A 15,814-nucleotide genomic window follows, 5' to 3' on the forward strand; every position below is an offset into this window, starting at 1 on the left:
GCTCTCGACTCTCGCAGCTGAGCGGGCGAGTTGACAAGGAGGCATTCGATCAATATCCCGCAGTCGCGGCCCATCTCGAAAATCCAGGTGGGGTCTCCCCAGGAGCTCATTTATTTATTTATTTCTCTCTTGGAACGGTTGTGTGAATCGTGTGGAGTGAGGCAAATGGTACATGCACAGCAAGCAACATGCACGCATGCACCGACAACCAAACAAACAAAAGATGAAGAAAAGAACAGAGGATAGCATAATAAAAAACAGGGAGCAAGCAGTTTGGGCAAACCAAGTAGCATTGGAGCAGCAAGCGGATGTGTCTCCATCCTTGCGAGAGCACGTCGCCTATTCTCGGTAGCCATTGCAACGAGTGGGCAGTGCCGTTCAGACGGCACACAACGGATCGATTCAGTTCTGTTGGCACTGTTCGAATTGCCGCGATCTCGGCTTCGGACGAGCGGCCATGGCTCCATCAGTCCACTTTCATATCGTCGGGTCCGCTTCCTTGGGGACGAGACTCGCCCTGTGATGCAGGGGCCTGAGATGCCGTCGCTCCTGCCGGGGATGGGTCGCCGTTCTGCGATGGGGCACGTTGCGGGGCGGACGACGACAGGCCCGAGGCCGGCTGGTGGGACGGGGAGTGAGGCTGACCAGAGGTCTGAGCCGGGGGCTGCTGTGTGGGCTGCGGTTGAGGCGACTGGGACGACGGTTGTGGAGGAATATGAGGGGGCTGTGTTCCGGCCTCTGCAGGCAGCGCCGGGCTGGACGAGGCCAAAGGTGCGTGGGATTTGGAGCCGTGGCCGTCCTGGGCATGTGCTGTCGACCCAGAATGGGCGGGCTGGGAAAACGACGTGGATGACATCATCGAGGGACCAGCGGGGACGAATCCATCGGGAGGGAGTTCGGCAGCAACTCGCCAGATTCGTACCCGCGAGTCACCGGAGCCCGTGGCAAACAGGCCACCAACGGGGCCAAAGGCAATACTGATGACTGCTCGGATACGATGGGGGCATTTCATGAAGCAGGCGTGTCATCCGCCAGCCGAAGGACACCGAGCAAATCCAATGGGCGGAATGAGTAAACAAAGAGAGTGAGCAATCAGTAATGCAGGTAGGCCCGAGCACAACACGCAGCGGAGCGCTGCGCGGAAGGGGATTCTGGCGCCGTGAATTCACCGTTGTTTCTACTCAGCATCACCCGCACACCCGTCCATGTGCAACGCCAGGCTCAGTTCTGCCTCGTGTGTCCAGTTTCCTGTGTCGGTCGACTTTGACTGGCAGGCGCTGGTCGTGTCCTCTGCTCATCGACGGCCCCGTCGGCATTTCCAACCAGAATAATGCCACCTCACTCCACGCCACACCACACGGCACCGATTCTCGCTCCAGGTGCGTATTGTATCTGGGATGAAGGCACTCACCAGAGTTTCGATGGCCTTGCAGCATGAACTGGCAGACCGAGTTGGGTTCAGTCCGCGAGCCCTCCGAGTTTGCCCGGCCGTCCCAGAAGATCACTTTGCGGTCCTTGCTGGCGCTGACAACCCACTCGACACCAGCAAGGATGTCGCCGCTGGGAGTGCTCACAGCTTCACCATCATCATTGACACGGCCCAGGCTCGAGTTGACACCGGCAAAGGCAACCGAGAGGACAAAGTCGCGGTGACCCTCGAAGGTGTGGCGACACTCGGTCGTGACGATGGGCTCATAAGGCTCCAGCTGCGCGGCCGACGTCGATCGGCTACTTTTGGCAAGGTAGTTGATCGTGTGAGGTGAGAGATCCCAGATCTTGAGCGTCCGATCGAGGGCGCCAGACACGACTGATCGGCCGTCGGGCGAGAACGCGACCGCATAGACCGAGTCTGAGTGGCCCTCGAATCGCTCCAGCATCTGTCCGGTCTGGATGTCCCAGATGCGAACCATACGATCCAGAGAGCCCTAGAGACATGGGCACCATAGTTAGTCGCTGTTGGCACACTGGCATCCAACGGAGCATGGGAGTGCTGTGGCGGATCGAGGGAAATGGCATGCATGTCACGCTGGATCATGTGGGTTGCACATCATGGAGTGTGCATGACAAGGAGAATGCCTCCAAAGCGCGGATGGCTTTGCAGCCCAGGGTTGATATGTACCGAGACGACGCAGCGGCTGTCCAGCGGGCTCATCGCGATGCTCGTGACACCGAGATCCTTGTATCCGGGGCCAAGCGTCTTGTCGTTTGCGACCGACATCTCAACTGTACAGCGGCCGGTTTCAGAGTCCCAGACCTACAAGCCATAGATACATGTATGAGGTATGTTGGCGGTGCATCACAAGCAGTGCATCGCTGACAGGCTCGAGCGAGTCCGATGCAAATGGAGCCATCTGTCTCCGAGCGACTGCCTCTCGCGCAAGCAACGTCTCATCGCATGATACTTACGCGAATGTTGTAGTCGCCACTTCCGCTGACAATATACTTGCCGTCCTTGGACCAATCCAGGCTGTAGATATCCTGGCTGTGGCCCGTCAGCACGATCTTGATGCGCGATTTCGACAGATCCCAGACACGAATGATTTGATCCTCAGCGCCGGTTGCAAGGTATTTGCCGCACGGCGAGAAAGCGACCGAGCGCACGTAAGAGTCCGCCTCGGGATTTTCGCATTCGTCATCGACGAGCGAGCTACGATTCGCGGAGTGGATCCAAACTGATTGTTAATTCCATGCGTGCGACAGGCCACACCAGTAGTGATCTGAATCTCGTAGTGTCGGCCAAGGGCGCTTCCCATCTTGACAGATCGACGGCATCCATTTGAGCTTTTATCAAGCAAGTGGCGAATCATAGCTACAGCAGACTAGATTGATACGTACGCGATTTGTAATCCGGTGATGGCATCAAACAGACGCACGCGTCGATTTGATCCCGTGGCAAGGAACTTGCCGTCGTTTGAGAATTTGACACAGCAGACAACGCTGCTCCACCACGCATACAGAAAAGGAGGGCAGAAATGTAAGCCGATATGGTCCCGAAACAGGTAACGCGCGATGCGGTCAAGACATAGACCCGTTACTTGTCCGCTCACCTTCCGTGGTCGAGATTGTGGACCAGACGGACGTTGAGCTTGGCCTGCTTGAGGCTGGGGCTCTTGTGGTTGTAGACAACCAGCCAGTCATCATTCTCGGTCTTCCAGGCCTGCGGAGATTCGGGGTCGAGATCATAGAGGCCAGTGACTGGCTGGTGCGCGCGAAGCCGGGGGGGAGCTACGTTGGCAGGTGGCTGCTCAGCAGCGTGATGGCCATGCGTCGGGCCGCGGTTGTTGCTGTTGTTGCTGTTGTTGTTGTTGCTAGGGAGAGCCGATTGAGGGCGGTTGGCAGGGACATCACCGGGATGCAGGTTATGGTTGGGGCCTGGGTTGGGATAGGGTTGCGAAGGATGATTTGGGAAGTTGTAGTGGCCATGGGGGCCAGGGTGGACCGAGGGATCTCGGTCGGGTCTCTGATGCCGATCAGATGCAGGGAGATCCAGGTGGATGGATCAAATAGGGTCATAACGACGGTGGATCACGTCGCAAGTTAGTAGAGTCGCAGCTGTAATCTATATTCGTACCGCAGAGTGGAGTAGCTCGTCTGAACAGAGGAGGGGCAGGAGGGGGGGGACTCACCGGCTTGAAACCGTCGCCATCGGGCTTTGGAGTCATTTTCGGGGGTAGGGATTTGGGACCAAAGCTGCCGTCACGATACATAGGATCAGACATATGGACATCCTCGCCAAGCCTGGGCTTCTTTGGATCCATCGGACTCGGGCCGTTGGGCTGGCTGTACATGGCGGGCGGGAGATTGCGCTCATGCATCATTTCGCCTGTTTGGTAGACATTGGTGTTGCGGTGTTAGGTCCGACTGTGGAGCCAGCAAGCGAAACAGTACATGGAGCGAGGAAGGGAGGTAAACCGGACCACTGGACATGCAGCTGAGCCACGGCGAGCGTAACTGATACGATCGCAGCGTGGCTGAGTGCGACGACAGTCCAAGTGGCCTCGAGAAAGGCTAGGACGGCGCACAGAGCAAGGTCATTACCGTGGTGGCCGCTTGGGATCGAAGGTCTGTTTGGGCCAGGAACATTTGGAGGGGCACCTTCAGGGAATGAGGGGCCATTGTTCCAGACGCCCTTGCCGTCATTTGGGCCTCCACGGCCATCCAGTAAAGCCCGCAGGCGCTTGATCTCATCCTCGTATTGGTCCTTCATCTTGAGATGTAGCCGCTCGAGCTCGATGAAGTTTTGCTGAAACTGAGCGACTTCCTGGATCTGGTGGCTTACTGGAGAAGGGATGATCGAGAGGATGGAGAGGCCACGGGTTCAGAAGAGACGAGGAAGCAACACCAACAAAAGAGGCAATATGGGGTATGCAGCATGCAATTCTATGGAGCGAGCGAGAGGGCGCAGGTGGGAGAAGAGCATGGACAAAGGGAGCCAAGATCGATCAAGGGATGGATCGTTCACAGTGACGAACGGAGAGATAGACACGGGCAGGGAACTAGGGGGGCCATGCGACGGAATGGCAAATACATTTTTGCTCGGCTTCATCTCGCTGAATCTTGACGGTTTTGAGCTCGTTGCTGAAGTAATCGAACTCCTTCTTGATGGCGTCGAGGTATTCGGGGATGCGGCGGCTCGATGACGTGGGCTGCTGTGGTTGAGGCGGCTGCTGCGGCTGCTGCTGCTGGCTCACCATAGGCATATGCTGGGCCTGAGGAGGGGGAGGCTGAGGCTGCTGGGGAGGGGGCTGCTGGGGGGGCTGGCCGCGCTGCTGATAGGACATGGCGGGTGGACAGGTGTGGGTGCGGGTGCGAGACGGCTGGGAAGCCAAGACAGATCAAAGCAAAACCCGGCGAGCAGAGGAAGGAAAACGGGCCGATCTCGGAAGGCGACCAGGGGGCGAGAGCGAGAGCGAGAGGCGGCGACCGAGAGCGGGGGCGAGAACGCGGCGAGACGGCGCCGAGAACGTGACTGCCCGCGGCACGGAACGGCTGCTGCCACGGACAGGCTCGTGTCACTGCCGTGCACTCGATCCGACATGCACTCGATCCGCAATGCACTCGATCCGCAGTGCACTGCCACACACCGCCATCCACCCCCGGTTCGGCGTCCGCGCTTGTCCGCCTTCACTTGTGCTTGCGCTTCTCGTCTTTCACGCCGCCCAACCACCCACATCCATTCATCGGCAGCCATGTTCAGGAAGGCCTTCACCGTCAAGTCCCAGGACCCGCAGCGATCGAGCGACCGGCGCAAGTTCCGCTCCGAGCTCACCGCGCGCTTCCCAGGCCTCCTGGATGTCGATCCGGCAACAAGCTCTCCGCTGATCGACGTCGTTTTCCCGCTCAAGCAGACGGCGTCCTCGGGCCTCGTGGTGATCTCCAAGATCACGACTTCAGGCGGCGAAGTCCTGTCCGTCTTCAGTCTCGACGGCCAGCCGGCCTTCTTCAAGGACAGCTACGGATACATTTATCCAACCGGTGGGGTGTTGCTCGATGGCGTTGCCGATAGGCCTGTCCTCAAGTTCTTGATCTGGCTGCACATGACTGCCTGCTGCGATCTCGCAATTTTGCAATTCCGCCTCGTATCCGTGGTGTTCATCCGGTATTTTGACACCATCGTCGCATCACGAACATGCAAACTAAACCAATTGGTGCAATCGCCTCACTCACCTGGACAGTGTACACCATCTGGAAATCCCCGAACGCATGGACGACCTTCACCACTCATGAACCTGTCCTGAAGCGCCTGTTTGGCGGTGCCGGTAACCCATTGCGAATGCGTGCCTGTCGGTGTTCCTTCATGTTGGTGCCACCCTTGCCGTTGGAAAGACCCACTGACCGAAATAACCGGCCATACGCAGATCTGATGCTCCCGGGCGTTGTCCGGCCTGGGGCCGGCTTTGCCTCGTTCAAGGCTGATGAAGTCGCCGTCGTCAACATCCGTGGATACGAGTATGTCCCAAGCATCTGGCCCGCGCTGCATATTCAGGCAGTTGTTGCTCTCATGCTGGAGTCACTGGCCTCCAGCGACCCCGAAAGGGTGCTCAATGCACCCGTATTCCATGGATCGTCGTGAATTACCATCGCGGATGAGCATCCTGCTGTTCTCTGAGCCAGGCGCTCTCCCGCAATCCATCAAGCGACCGTTTTGGATTCTGCATGCAGAGACGCTCGCGCTGGTGTTCTATTCCAACATATTGCTTCTACTCCACCGCACCGGACCCATCTGTAGCATTCCGCTTGCGGTGGGGCGCACCGCCTATTCCGCTGACGAAATCAACGCGATGGGAAAGCTGCAAGGCAAAGCCGTTGTCATTGCACACACGTATGGCGATCATCTGTGGTATGTTTGCCCTCAGCCCGTACCCCCGCCACATCGATTGACTCCACTCTCGTGAAGATAGTGGGTCGGTTCATTCATTCATCCACAAATGCGTCGGGGTCACTTCCGTTTGGATACCCTGGCGATTGATCCCACTACGAAATCGCAGGCAAATGGGTGATCGCTCGGAACCACCCGAGATTCCCCAGAACTTTGACGACACCCCCGAAGAACTCGACAGCGAAGATGAGACAGACGAAATCGACGATGCAGACAATGTTGCGCCCACAGATGCCGAAATTGATCAAGCCGATGCTGTCCAGGTCTCGGTCGACTCTGTCACCGACCTCGCTGCACAGCTCGATGAAGTCCATGTCGATGTCACCGCCGATGCCCAAGATAACACCGTACCGGAGGAAGCCGTCGAATCGCTTGACGACGATGCAGTTGTAATCACCGCGAAAGGTAGGCACGCCCATCCACCCCGCGCTCCTGTGCATAGACCGTCGCGACGAAGGCCAATATTATTCGACGTGCGCATACAACTGGCCGCACAAAATCGAACATGCTGCTGGTCTCCTCATGGACAAGTGCGCACAAGCTGCACGCTTCATGGTTTGAAGCACCTCTGAGATCCGTCTTCCCTCTTGTCCTCTCAATTGTACAGATATGGACGAGTTTCTTGAGACGGCCTTTCTCACCTGCATAACCACCAAACTTGCCGAAGACCCAAAAGTGCTCCCCTTGCATGCTAGCACGCTGTACTCCAACTACATCATCCCATGTCGGTCGCTGGGCTCTATTGTGGACATCAAGCTCTCGACTCACAAGAAGGTGCAATCACGTTTGGGAAGCCTGTTCCGGTGCTCGCATGCCACCACCGTCTCGTTGCTCCACAGCGTTTGCTCATCGACGGCTGAATAAGCGTGCGAGTGTCAGTGTTCCTCAAACCAGCACGGTGGTAATGCACGGGGTAACTTACACCCGACTCGGACTTGTCTTCTTTCCAGGTTGGAAAGTTCTTGAAGGTCATGGAGAAGAAAGGGCTTGTCAAAATCAAAGAGAGAAGCGGCGAGACCGTTCTCGTGGGCATCAACTTTCAGCATCCGCAGTAGGTTATGTTTCTTTTTTCTGCCCTGTTTGTCGATTCAGGGGCCTGTTGTCAATATGGCGACCCTCCCTCATCTATCGTGGCCTGGCGCGACCGGGAACTGAAGGCACGACTGAATTGAGTGCACGACCGGGATCTCACCACTCGAATGTCTTATCTTGCCTCCCGATGCCATGTAATTCCGTTTGCCAAACCTTCCCGGATCACACCAACAAAGAATCGTAGCCTTTCAGCCCCCAAAGAGGATCGCTGGTGCCGAAAAGCCAGCAAAGAAGCCCGACAGTACCACAGGCTCGGCGCAAACTTCGACTTCCGCTCTTGCTGGCGAAACAATCAAAACTACAGAGCTGCTCAAGCCTCACGGCGCCACACTTGCGTTCTTTTCGAACCTCGGCTTCAAGGACCGGCTCTTTACCCTCGCCGAACTGCGAGACTCGGTCGGTCAGTACATCCAGTCGCAGTCACTTGCCGACGAGAGTAATCCCCGGTAAGTGGAATCGGCCGAAGGGCACGCGCAAACATCTGCTATGCGACTTGGGGTTCGGCGCCTGCACCAATGCTGATCCAACTGGCATCTTTCTGTCTGAAGGATGATCAAGCTCGACGACTTGCTCGGCAATGCCGTCCGAGCCAAGGACGAGGACTTTGTGTGGCTCAAGCGAGATGTGATTGTCCAGCGGTACTTGATTTTCGCCCAGCTACTGCCGCACAATGAGCTTGACAGTACCGGACGATATCCTGACCCACCCTCCTCCTGCTTCGGCCGTCGTTCCAACGGGATCACTTCCAGTCTCTCCGATCGCATGCAACCGCATTATGAGCTATGCATTCCAGGACGTGAGCCCGAAATTTGGTAAGTGTTTCAGACGGTGATGCGTGGCGCCGGACTTGGCCGTTCAGTGGTCGCGGTTGGTATTTGGTGCTGCTTTGATTTACTCGCTCCTTGGAAACGTTACATTCGCTGCCCTTCGAGTAGCAAAGGCGCCTTGGTCCCCATGCTCGTTACCATTGAGCAGCGACAAGGCCGGAAGATGGTCACTCGCATCCAAGGCACCGAGCGCTATGGCATCCAGCCAGACGATCTTGCTGAGAGGCTCAAGGTCAAGTGCGCCAGTAGCGCGACGGGTGAGTAGCGAGGCCCGTGTCTCGGCAAGCGTTATCGCTCGCACTTGGGGCTGCTCGGGCTTCAAGCTAACTCGCCATCGGCGCTGCTGCTTCCAGTCAATCCGCTCGTGGTGAAGGCCAATGCCAAGCCGCTATACGAGGTCATGGTCCAAGGGTCCAAGCTCAAGGAAATCAAGGCCGTTTTGGCGGACGAGTACCATATCCCCTTCACCAAGGGCGAGCCACGCAGCAGCCGATTCGTGGACGTGGTCGACAAGTCCGGTGGAAAGAAATAGACTGCGACCTATCCTGGTATTCCCAGGAGATGCTGCTGTTTGGGACAGAACATGTATCTGGCTTTAATCTAGATATCTAACTCGTCGAAGGAACAAATGGCGCTGCGTCATGGCGCATGGTGTGCGGACGGGACCTTCCTTCCTGCACACAGAGGGAGGCGTTGGCGAGCTGGGTTGATGTACGCGTGGCTCGCTTCAGGCACCGTCGCAGAGGAACAGATCTTGGATGAGCTGGATAGGGGCCTGGTCATAAACGACAAGCTTCGGGTCTCGGATCTTGTCTTCGAGAATGGCGTCGAGCAACGTTCGGATTCCATTGACCAGGACTGGGAAACGAGAAACGAGAAACGAGAAACGAGAAACGAGAAACGAGAAACGAGAAACGAGAAACGCAGTGGGTCGTGAATGTGTGTCCGGAGAGGCCAGACGAGCAGCTCAAGCTCAACCTCAACCAGGGCAATCCCGCACCGGGCGGAGCTCTTGATGTTACAACTGACCTGCGATGCGAGGGAACGCTTGGAGGGAAATGTTGCCTCCCACACGCACGACGCCGTGGTTGTGGTCCATGGAGAGCGGGCCTCCAAACATCAGGATCGGCCAAGGCGAGATCGTGGTGGTGTCGCGCAAGAATACCTTGGAGGTCGAGACCATTTGGTGGAAGACGATGAAGGGAGAGTCGAACTTGCGGGCGGAGAAGTTGATCGATGTGGGGTGGACGAATGTGCGTCCTAGTTTTGGGTGTCAGGACGGTGGAATATAGCGGCGGCCGAACAAGGTTGTCAGCTGCATCCATCTGCGCATCAAGCCGACCGCACATCCCGAAACCACCCCTCGAGCTCGCCTGTACGGCTTTGGATTGCCTACCAATCCTTTCCAGGCGAAACTTGATCTCGGATGCCTCGGGCAGCTGTGCCACCGATCCGTTGGGTGTCTCAACATACGTCGTTGGTGGGTTCTCGATCAGGACAACATTGGGATACAGTCCCGCAAGAAGCGCCGCCTTGATGATCTTGGGCGACTGCGAGTTGCTGTTCATGCGCGGACACTGATCCAGGACTGGCCGTTTGCTGTCTGACTCCACAAAGCCAATGTCGACCAGGTTGTCGAAATACTGCTGCCGCAGATCGGCAATGGCGCTGAGCGTGATCTGCGACAGGAAATTCTGCTCACAAAACCGTCGCTCGGCTGCTTTGCCTTCCTCACGCACTTGCTTCCATTCATCAAAGGCGCGGTTGTCCGTGAGCCAGTCGCTCTGTTCTTCGCTGAAACGGCCCCGCGCCCTGTTCGGCAACCAGGCGACCCGAATGCGTGGTGTTAGTATGGGACGAGGGTGGGAGCACACTCGCTGAATGGAAGCGGCTGAACGGTGTCGTTCCCAGCAATGGTCTTGCCCACCATGGAGACACCCGTCAAGGAGAAAAGGATGAGCAATGCTGCCAAACTCACTCTTTTGCTTCATCGCGACTGTCCATCGGCGACACAAATGGGCTCTTGGTGCTCATGCATGCCGCGATCGTCAGGATTGGATCCAGACAGTTCAGGATACAGCCAAACCTATCATCAAGGCCAGCGGATGCACTACGTTAACTGCTGGCTCACAGACAAGCGCCAGCGGACTATGCATCGCGCCCGAGGACTTACAGCAGCATCTTGGCGATCCTGAGGTCCGCCGGAATGGTTGCCTGTGCATGGCAGTGTGAAGTGTTTCAATGTTTCCGCAGTCGTGAGAAACCAAGGTCATGCCAAACGCAAGTCTGTCCGAGGGCTGCAGCAAAACGAACTTACCAAATGCTTTCCGAGTGCCGTGAGCGTGCCGCTGCTTTTATTGACTGCATTCAGATCCTTGAGCGTATTCAGAGCTTTGGTGATGTTCTCCACGGCCGGGGGGTCAAGGGCCTAGAAGGCAGCCATCTACAGCGTCAGAGGTGGCACGTGGCTGTCGCTTTGCCCATCGTATATATATGCCAGTGTGCCCACCTTGCGCAGAAAGATCTGAGGATCCTCGTATCCCAGCGCCAGAACTTGCAAACAGAGCTGCTCCAGCGGAATTCTCAGAATCTCGGGGAGGGCTTGCGCCGGCATCTTGCGCTGTTCGAGCTTCTTGGTGTACAGTTTGAAACAGAAGCCTGGCCGCACACGGCCGGCACGACCACGGCGCTGCTTGCACGAGGCACGCGAGGCCCAAGTCTCGACCAGAGCCATCATTTGGCCATCATAGTTCATTTCTAGCAGTAGTTCAGGACGTTGTTATGATGGACAGCTCGCACATGCATTCTGGTGACGCTCAATGTGCAACGGCAACATGGGACCCGCGGCTTACCCTTGACCTTGCCGGCATCGATCACAAACACGACATCATCGCTATTGTATGACGGAGGCGGAATGGTGAGGTTTGGGAGAGTGATCGCGGAGAATCTCGAGACAGCTCCTCTGAACATCCACACGGATGTCCCGCTCTGGCTTACATCGTAATACTCGTTTCGGCAATGTTTGTCGACACAATGATCTTGCGACAGCCCTTGCCATAGTTCTTGAAGACCAGCGACTGCTCTTTGGTGGAGAGGTTGGCATGGAGCGGCAGAACCTGCAGCCTTCCGCAGTCCGTGACTTCCGATTTGATTTGGTCGATGCACTTTTTGATTTCCATGACACCTGGTCGGAAAGCGCGAAGCGGCAATTCGGTGAGGTCGAGTCAAGGGAGAGGTCAAGTCAAGGGAAAGGGCAGTGTCGACACAAACTTGGTTGCCACGCAAGCCAACCAACGGGCTTTGCTTCCACCGACATTCAGGTTCTCGTCGTCCACCTCTGCGAGCGCGCCTATCAATGCATTGCCCATAGCGCCGCCACGGGTGCTTGACGCAAGCCGTACCTGGCATGAAGATCAAGATGGCGCCGTCGTCTTCTGGCAGACTCATGATGTGTCGAACCACTTGGGCGATCAGCTCGTAGTTGATGCGATCGCTTTCCTTTTCCGCGCGCATCAAGGATATCATGGTTTGGTCGTCGTAGCCCTCGTCGGTATACTCCTTCTTCAAATCCTCAAGCTCGCTGGTCTGCTCGATCGAGGCTTTTCCTCGGCCCTTGGTCGACTTGACCATGTATCCAGTCTCCTTCAGGATACTCTCGAGGTAACTGTTTGAAGTGCGACCGATTCGTGCGATGAGTACCCCGCGCAGCGTCCTCCGAGCAGACCGCCATGCCGCCAGTGCCACGACTTACATGTCTTTGACTGGATGAGTAAATCCAGGAATCTCCAGGACAGGAGCGTCCTTGAAGTACTCCGAGAATGTGGTAGCGTTGATGGTGGCACTCATCAGGACCAGCTTGAGGTCCTTTCGCTGAGCCAGCAGATCGCGCAGGATTACGAGCAAGAAATCGCTCTCAACTAAATACAGAAGCACGAAGAGCATGTGCCAGACACAAACATCAGCAACACGCCTCAGATACCCTCCCTGCGTCGGTTCATTCGGGTGAGAACGGTGACGGGCTGCCATTGAAGGCAAGTGCGTACCGACACCCTGACGCTGAGACCGTAGCCCACCGCAGTAGCGGAAACCAACCTCCTCTCTCATGAACCTCGTCAATTATGATGTGCGATACTTGGTCCAGCGAGCGGTCATTGTGCAACATCCGAAGCAGGATACCCGTGGTGCAGAACAGCAGCCGCGTGCGCTCGCTGCGGACGGTTTCTCCTCGGATGGCATAGCCGACCGTGCTTCCCATCTTCTCGTTTCGCTCGGATGCAACTCTCTCGGCGAGGGACATGGCGCTGATACGTCGCGGCTGAGTGCAGATGATGCTGCAATTTGCAGCGCGCTTGGAAGTGTACATGCTCTCCAAGATGAACTGGCCGACCTGGGTGGATTTTCCGCTGTCAAGCAATATGCAGGGACAGAGGTCAGATTTTGCCGCGCTTCTCAGTACACCGCAGCCTATCGACAATCGATCGACAGTTGGGCGACAATCGATTGACAGTCGGGCGACAGTCGGGCGACAGATCATGGCAGATCGTTGCTCCAATCCAGGATGGATTGTCACTGTGAGCTGCTATCTTGACCCTTACCAGCCGGTTTCACCACAGATAATCACGACCTGGCTACCAAGGACGCTCTGGTTGAACGTTTTGGATACGGATGAACGCTGTGAGATCTCTCGGCAGTGTGCTGCATTGCGAGAGCTCGACGAGACCCCCTCCGTCCGATCCATGGATACCTGGTGCGCCACACTCACCTCAATGATTTGGTCGCGGAACTTGTACGAGGGAAGCTTCTTGCGTTTCTCGAACATATTGATGAACTCGGACTCGCGCGCCTGCTGCTCGTATTGTTTGAGCAGCTCCAGGCTAAGTTTCCCGTCTGCGTCACAGAGATTGATTGGGGGCTTGGATCGGTTCGACGGTGCCGATTTGGCCTTGGATCGCTTTGAGGTAGAGTTGGCAGACAAGCCCGAGGCATCGACGGTACTGCTGGGTTCGGCCGCAGTGCTTCCGCCGATCGATCCATCGTTAGCTACGATCGATACCAACGGCGGGGGCGACGCTACGATTGAGGCGAGGTTGCCCTCAAGCCACGAGGACAGCGCGCCAACCAAAGGGAAACCAACCAAGCTGGCGCATTCACTGGCTAGTCCCTTTGTGATGCTCAGTCGGATGTATGTTGGAAGCGAGGGATTCAGGACGACGATGCCAGGGATGTCATGAGGATAGGACTCGGTGATGTGGACCTCCAAGGTCGTCTTCTCAGCAACGCTGCCATCTTCGATGGTGACGGAGACGACCGTTGGGCTGGCTTTGACTGCGTCTTCTCCGTATATAGACACCAACACCTCGACCTCTTGGTCGATCATCTCCTTCTGCTCCTCAGGCGTTATCTCCACAGATGACTCCTCGGGTGTTTGGTGGCTGATCGCAGCTTTGGTGAGAAGGGACAGCGCCAGCACTTCGTTACCCAGAGCCTCGTCCAGCGCCCGCTCACACATTCTACGTGAGTATCCCGAGCGATGCAGGCGAGAGATTGCATAGTTGCGGCCAAGAGACTGGGTGGTGTTCTTTTCTCCGACAATGTCGGATTCGATCTTTGGCATAAACTTGGCAGGGAGATCTGAGAGTGGTGTCGGAGATGCTCAGTGACAAACAGCTTACGGAATCAACGCAGCGGGACTCGATAGTGCAAGCATCGGAGACTGCCTACCGTCTTCAGGAACGTGGATACACAGCCAGTCAAGAAGCTCTCGGTCGGTTTTGGCAAATTGAAGGCCCTCTTCGACCTGGGGCTTGCGGAATCCTATCCTGACGTATTTGTTCAACAGCATCTGCGAAGTGTCCTCAGACTTTGTCCGACAAGAGGAAGGTCAGCATGGACGATCCGGGCTGAAGCGTCTTGACACAATCAAAGCTTGCCAGCTAGCATGTTCAATATGATATTGATTCCGAAACACGACGCCGAACAAATACATCAGTCGGCCTGCACCCACAGGAGTAGTCCTCGAGTTGGCTGTACAACAGGACTCACCAGGCCACCGCCGTCTGCGAGCGGATGATTTCGCTGGATCCGCTGATGCTCCTGCTTCAACAGCTCCTCGATTCTGAATCGCATCTCCTTGCTCATGTTCAAGACAGGGAGGTTGTAGATGTCGGTCTTGGCATCTCCGTCTCTGGTGGGCCGACTTTCGGGAGCAGGCGTCTTGGCGGCAGAATCTGGGGTCGGGGCCGAGCTCGAGCCTCTCCCGGGCTGCTTCCCGCTCTGCCGCATTTCCTCGGCCTTGAAGGGGTCTCGGATGTTTGCCGAAGTATCGACACCTTCGGTCTTCTGAGCCTCAGCAAGCTCGGCCCAGTAGCTGCTCTGCGACGGAGGCAGCAGTCGATTGAGCGACAGATGCGAAAAGAACTTGAAGAGAGTGTATGTTGCGACCGTCTGTGGGGGGGGGGAGAGATGAATGTGTGAATTGCAAGGTCTGGAGAAAGGGCTTCATCCCATCCGCACGATGTTCGGTCAGCACAAGACACCAACATGCTTGGCCTCCTGGTCGCTTTGATAGTACTGGCCGTTCCAGAATCTGAGCGACCTGATCTCTTTGGTTTTTTTGTCCTCGAGCGAGACGACAATCGCACATCGATGGCCCTTGACACCAGAGCTCTGCCCTCGGTGGAATCGAGACAAGAAGAGCGGCAGCAAAGGGGAGCCAGCAATCGTTAGCGATCCATTTCACTGCACTGAGGCCGAGCCGATGGACAATCCCAGGGCGAGCGGAATAGAGCCTGGCGCATCTGGCTGCTGAAATGCGTCAAAGCAGCGGCCCCAACTGCAGCGACGGTGGAAGGGCAGGGAGCCATCGATCGCCCCGCTCAACTCACGATCTGATACTCAGGCTTCCTCCAGCCAAACTTTTGGCAGTGCTCGTGCAGCAAGCTAACAGGGGTCTGGGCGCCGCTCAACCGCAAGGTCGGCCGACAGGTAGATAATCGAGCATTGCAAACGGAATTTGGTGAGCGATCCGGGTTAGCGAGGCGAGACGAGCCAGCAAACGATCAACTGAAATCTGGGAATGGTACGATGGGGGATGTTTGGGAGTTTCGCACCTTGCCCGTCCAGCTTCCAAAGAGCTTGGGAGGTGCCGGTGGTGCTTCAGGAGTGCCGGAGCCATCTTTGCCTTTCTTTGAGGCTCCCGACTCCTTGGGGGTGCTCTTGCCGCTTCCTGAAACCGAGCATCAACATCACATCCAGCGGGGTGAGCAAGCGGTGTCTGGAATGAAGTCTCAGTCGAGGCACACCGGTCCGAGAACAGCAGAGCTGCCTCAGGACGGCGCCGATGTCGGCAGGGAGTCGGCCCCACCTTGGTTGGCACTTCTGACAATCTTGGGAGGCATCTTGTCGCTGGTGGTTGGATGTGGGCTGGCGACCAGCGAGCCAACAAATACGATCACGGTTTTGGCGCCGCAGCGCTCCGCAGCATGTTCGGCACCTCCACCAACCAGAGCGCACCAAC

At 56.7% G+C, this 15,814-nt stretch overlaps 3 protein-coding genes across 3 annotated transcripts; 1 reads left to right on the forward strand and 2 right to left on the reverse strand.

The window, feature by feature from the left end:
- Positions 1 to 3: 3 nt before the first annotated feature.
- On the reverse strand, positions 4 to 4,841 carry BJ171DRAFT_500221 (WD40-repeat-containing domain protein). The gene is made up of 9 exons (XM_053110561.1): positions 4,529 to 4,841; positions 4,039 to 4,278; positions 3,627 to 3,823; positions 3,048 to 3,460; positions 2,836 to 2,937; positions 2,407 to 2,647; positions 2,120 to 2,254; positions 1,412 to 1,925; positions 4 to 984 (listed from the first exon to the last, which is right to left on the reverse strand). Exons 1-9 carry the CDS (start codon positions 4,779 to 4,781, stop codon positions 467 to 469), a joined length of 2,613 nt encoding a protein of 870 aa, XP_052968045.1. The 5' UTR covers positions 4,782 to 4,841; the 3' UTR covers positions 4 to 466.
- A 312-nt stretch (positions 4,842 to 5,153) lies between these two features.
- On the forward strand, positions 5,154 to 8,907 carry BJ171DRAFT_500223 (uncharacterized protein). Its single transcript, XM_053110562.1, has 12 exons — positions 5,154 to 5,475; positions 5,676 to 5,759; positions 5,859 to 5,949; positions 6,230 to 6,340; positions 6,489 to 6,784; positions 6,987 to 7,153; positions 7,330 to 7,430; positions 7,648 to 7,917; positions 8,020 to 8,109; positions 8,221 to 8,283; positions 8,407 to 8,555; positions 8,652 to 8,907. Exons 1-12 carry the CDS (start codon positions 5,190 to 5,192, stop codon positions 8,828 to 8,830), a joined length of 1,887 nt encoding a protein of 628 aa, XP_052968046.1. The 5' UTR covers positions 5,154 to 5,189; the 3' UTR covers positions 8,831 to 8,907.
- Positions 8,908 to 8,961: 54 nt separating this feature from the next.
- On the reverse strand, positions 8,962 to 15,713 carry BJ171DRAFT_55688 (P-loop containing nucleoside triphosphate hydrolase protein). Its single transcript, XM_053113087.1, has 20 exons — positions 15,662 to 15,713; positions 15,408 to 15,523; positions 15,183 to 15,248; positions 14,839 to 14,964; positions 14,341 to 14,742; positions 14,020 to 14,158; positions 13,061 to 13,929; positions 12,894 to 12,940; positions 12,391 to 12,701; positions 12,050 to 12,215; positions 11,700 to 11,962; positions 11,296 to 11,482; positions 11,151 to 11,191; positions 10,808 to 11,055; positions 10,616 to 10,726; positions 10,472 to 10,512; positions 10,277 to 10,384; positions 9,695 to 10,110; positions 9,328 to 9,558; positions 8,962 to 9,156 (listed from the first exon to the last, which is right to left on the reverse strand). The coding sequence occupies exons 1-20, from the start codon at positions 15,693 to 15,695 to the stop codon at positions 9,026 to 9,028; spliced, it is 4,053 nt and encodes a 1,350-aa protein (XP_052968047.1). The 5' UTR covers positions 15,696 to 15,713; the 3' UTR covers positions 8,962 to 9,025.
- Between the last annotated feature and the right edge of the window lie 101 nt (positions 15,714 to 15,814).

Source organism: Polychytrium aggregatum (genome assembly GCF_025602895.1).
Source record: "Polychytrium aggregatum strain JEL109 chromosome Unknown BJ171scaffold_13, whole genome shotgun sequence".
In the NCBI taxonomy this organism is placed as follows: domain Eukaryota; kingdom Fungi; phylum Chytridiomycota; class Chytridiomycetes; order Polychytriales; genus Polychytrium; species Polychytrium aggregatum.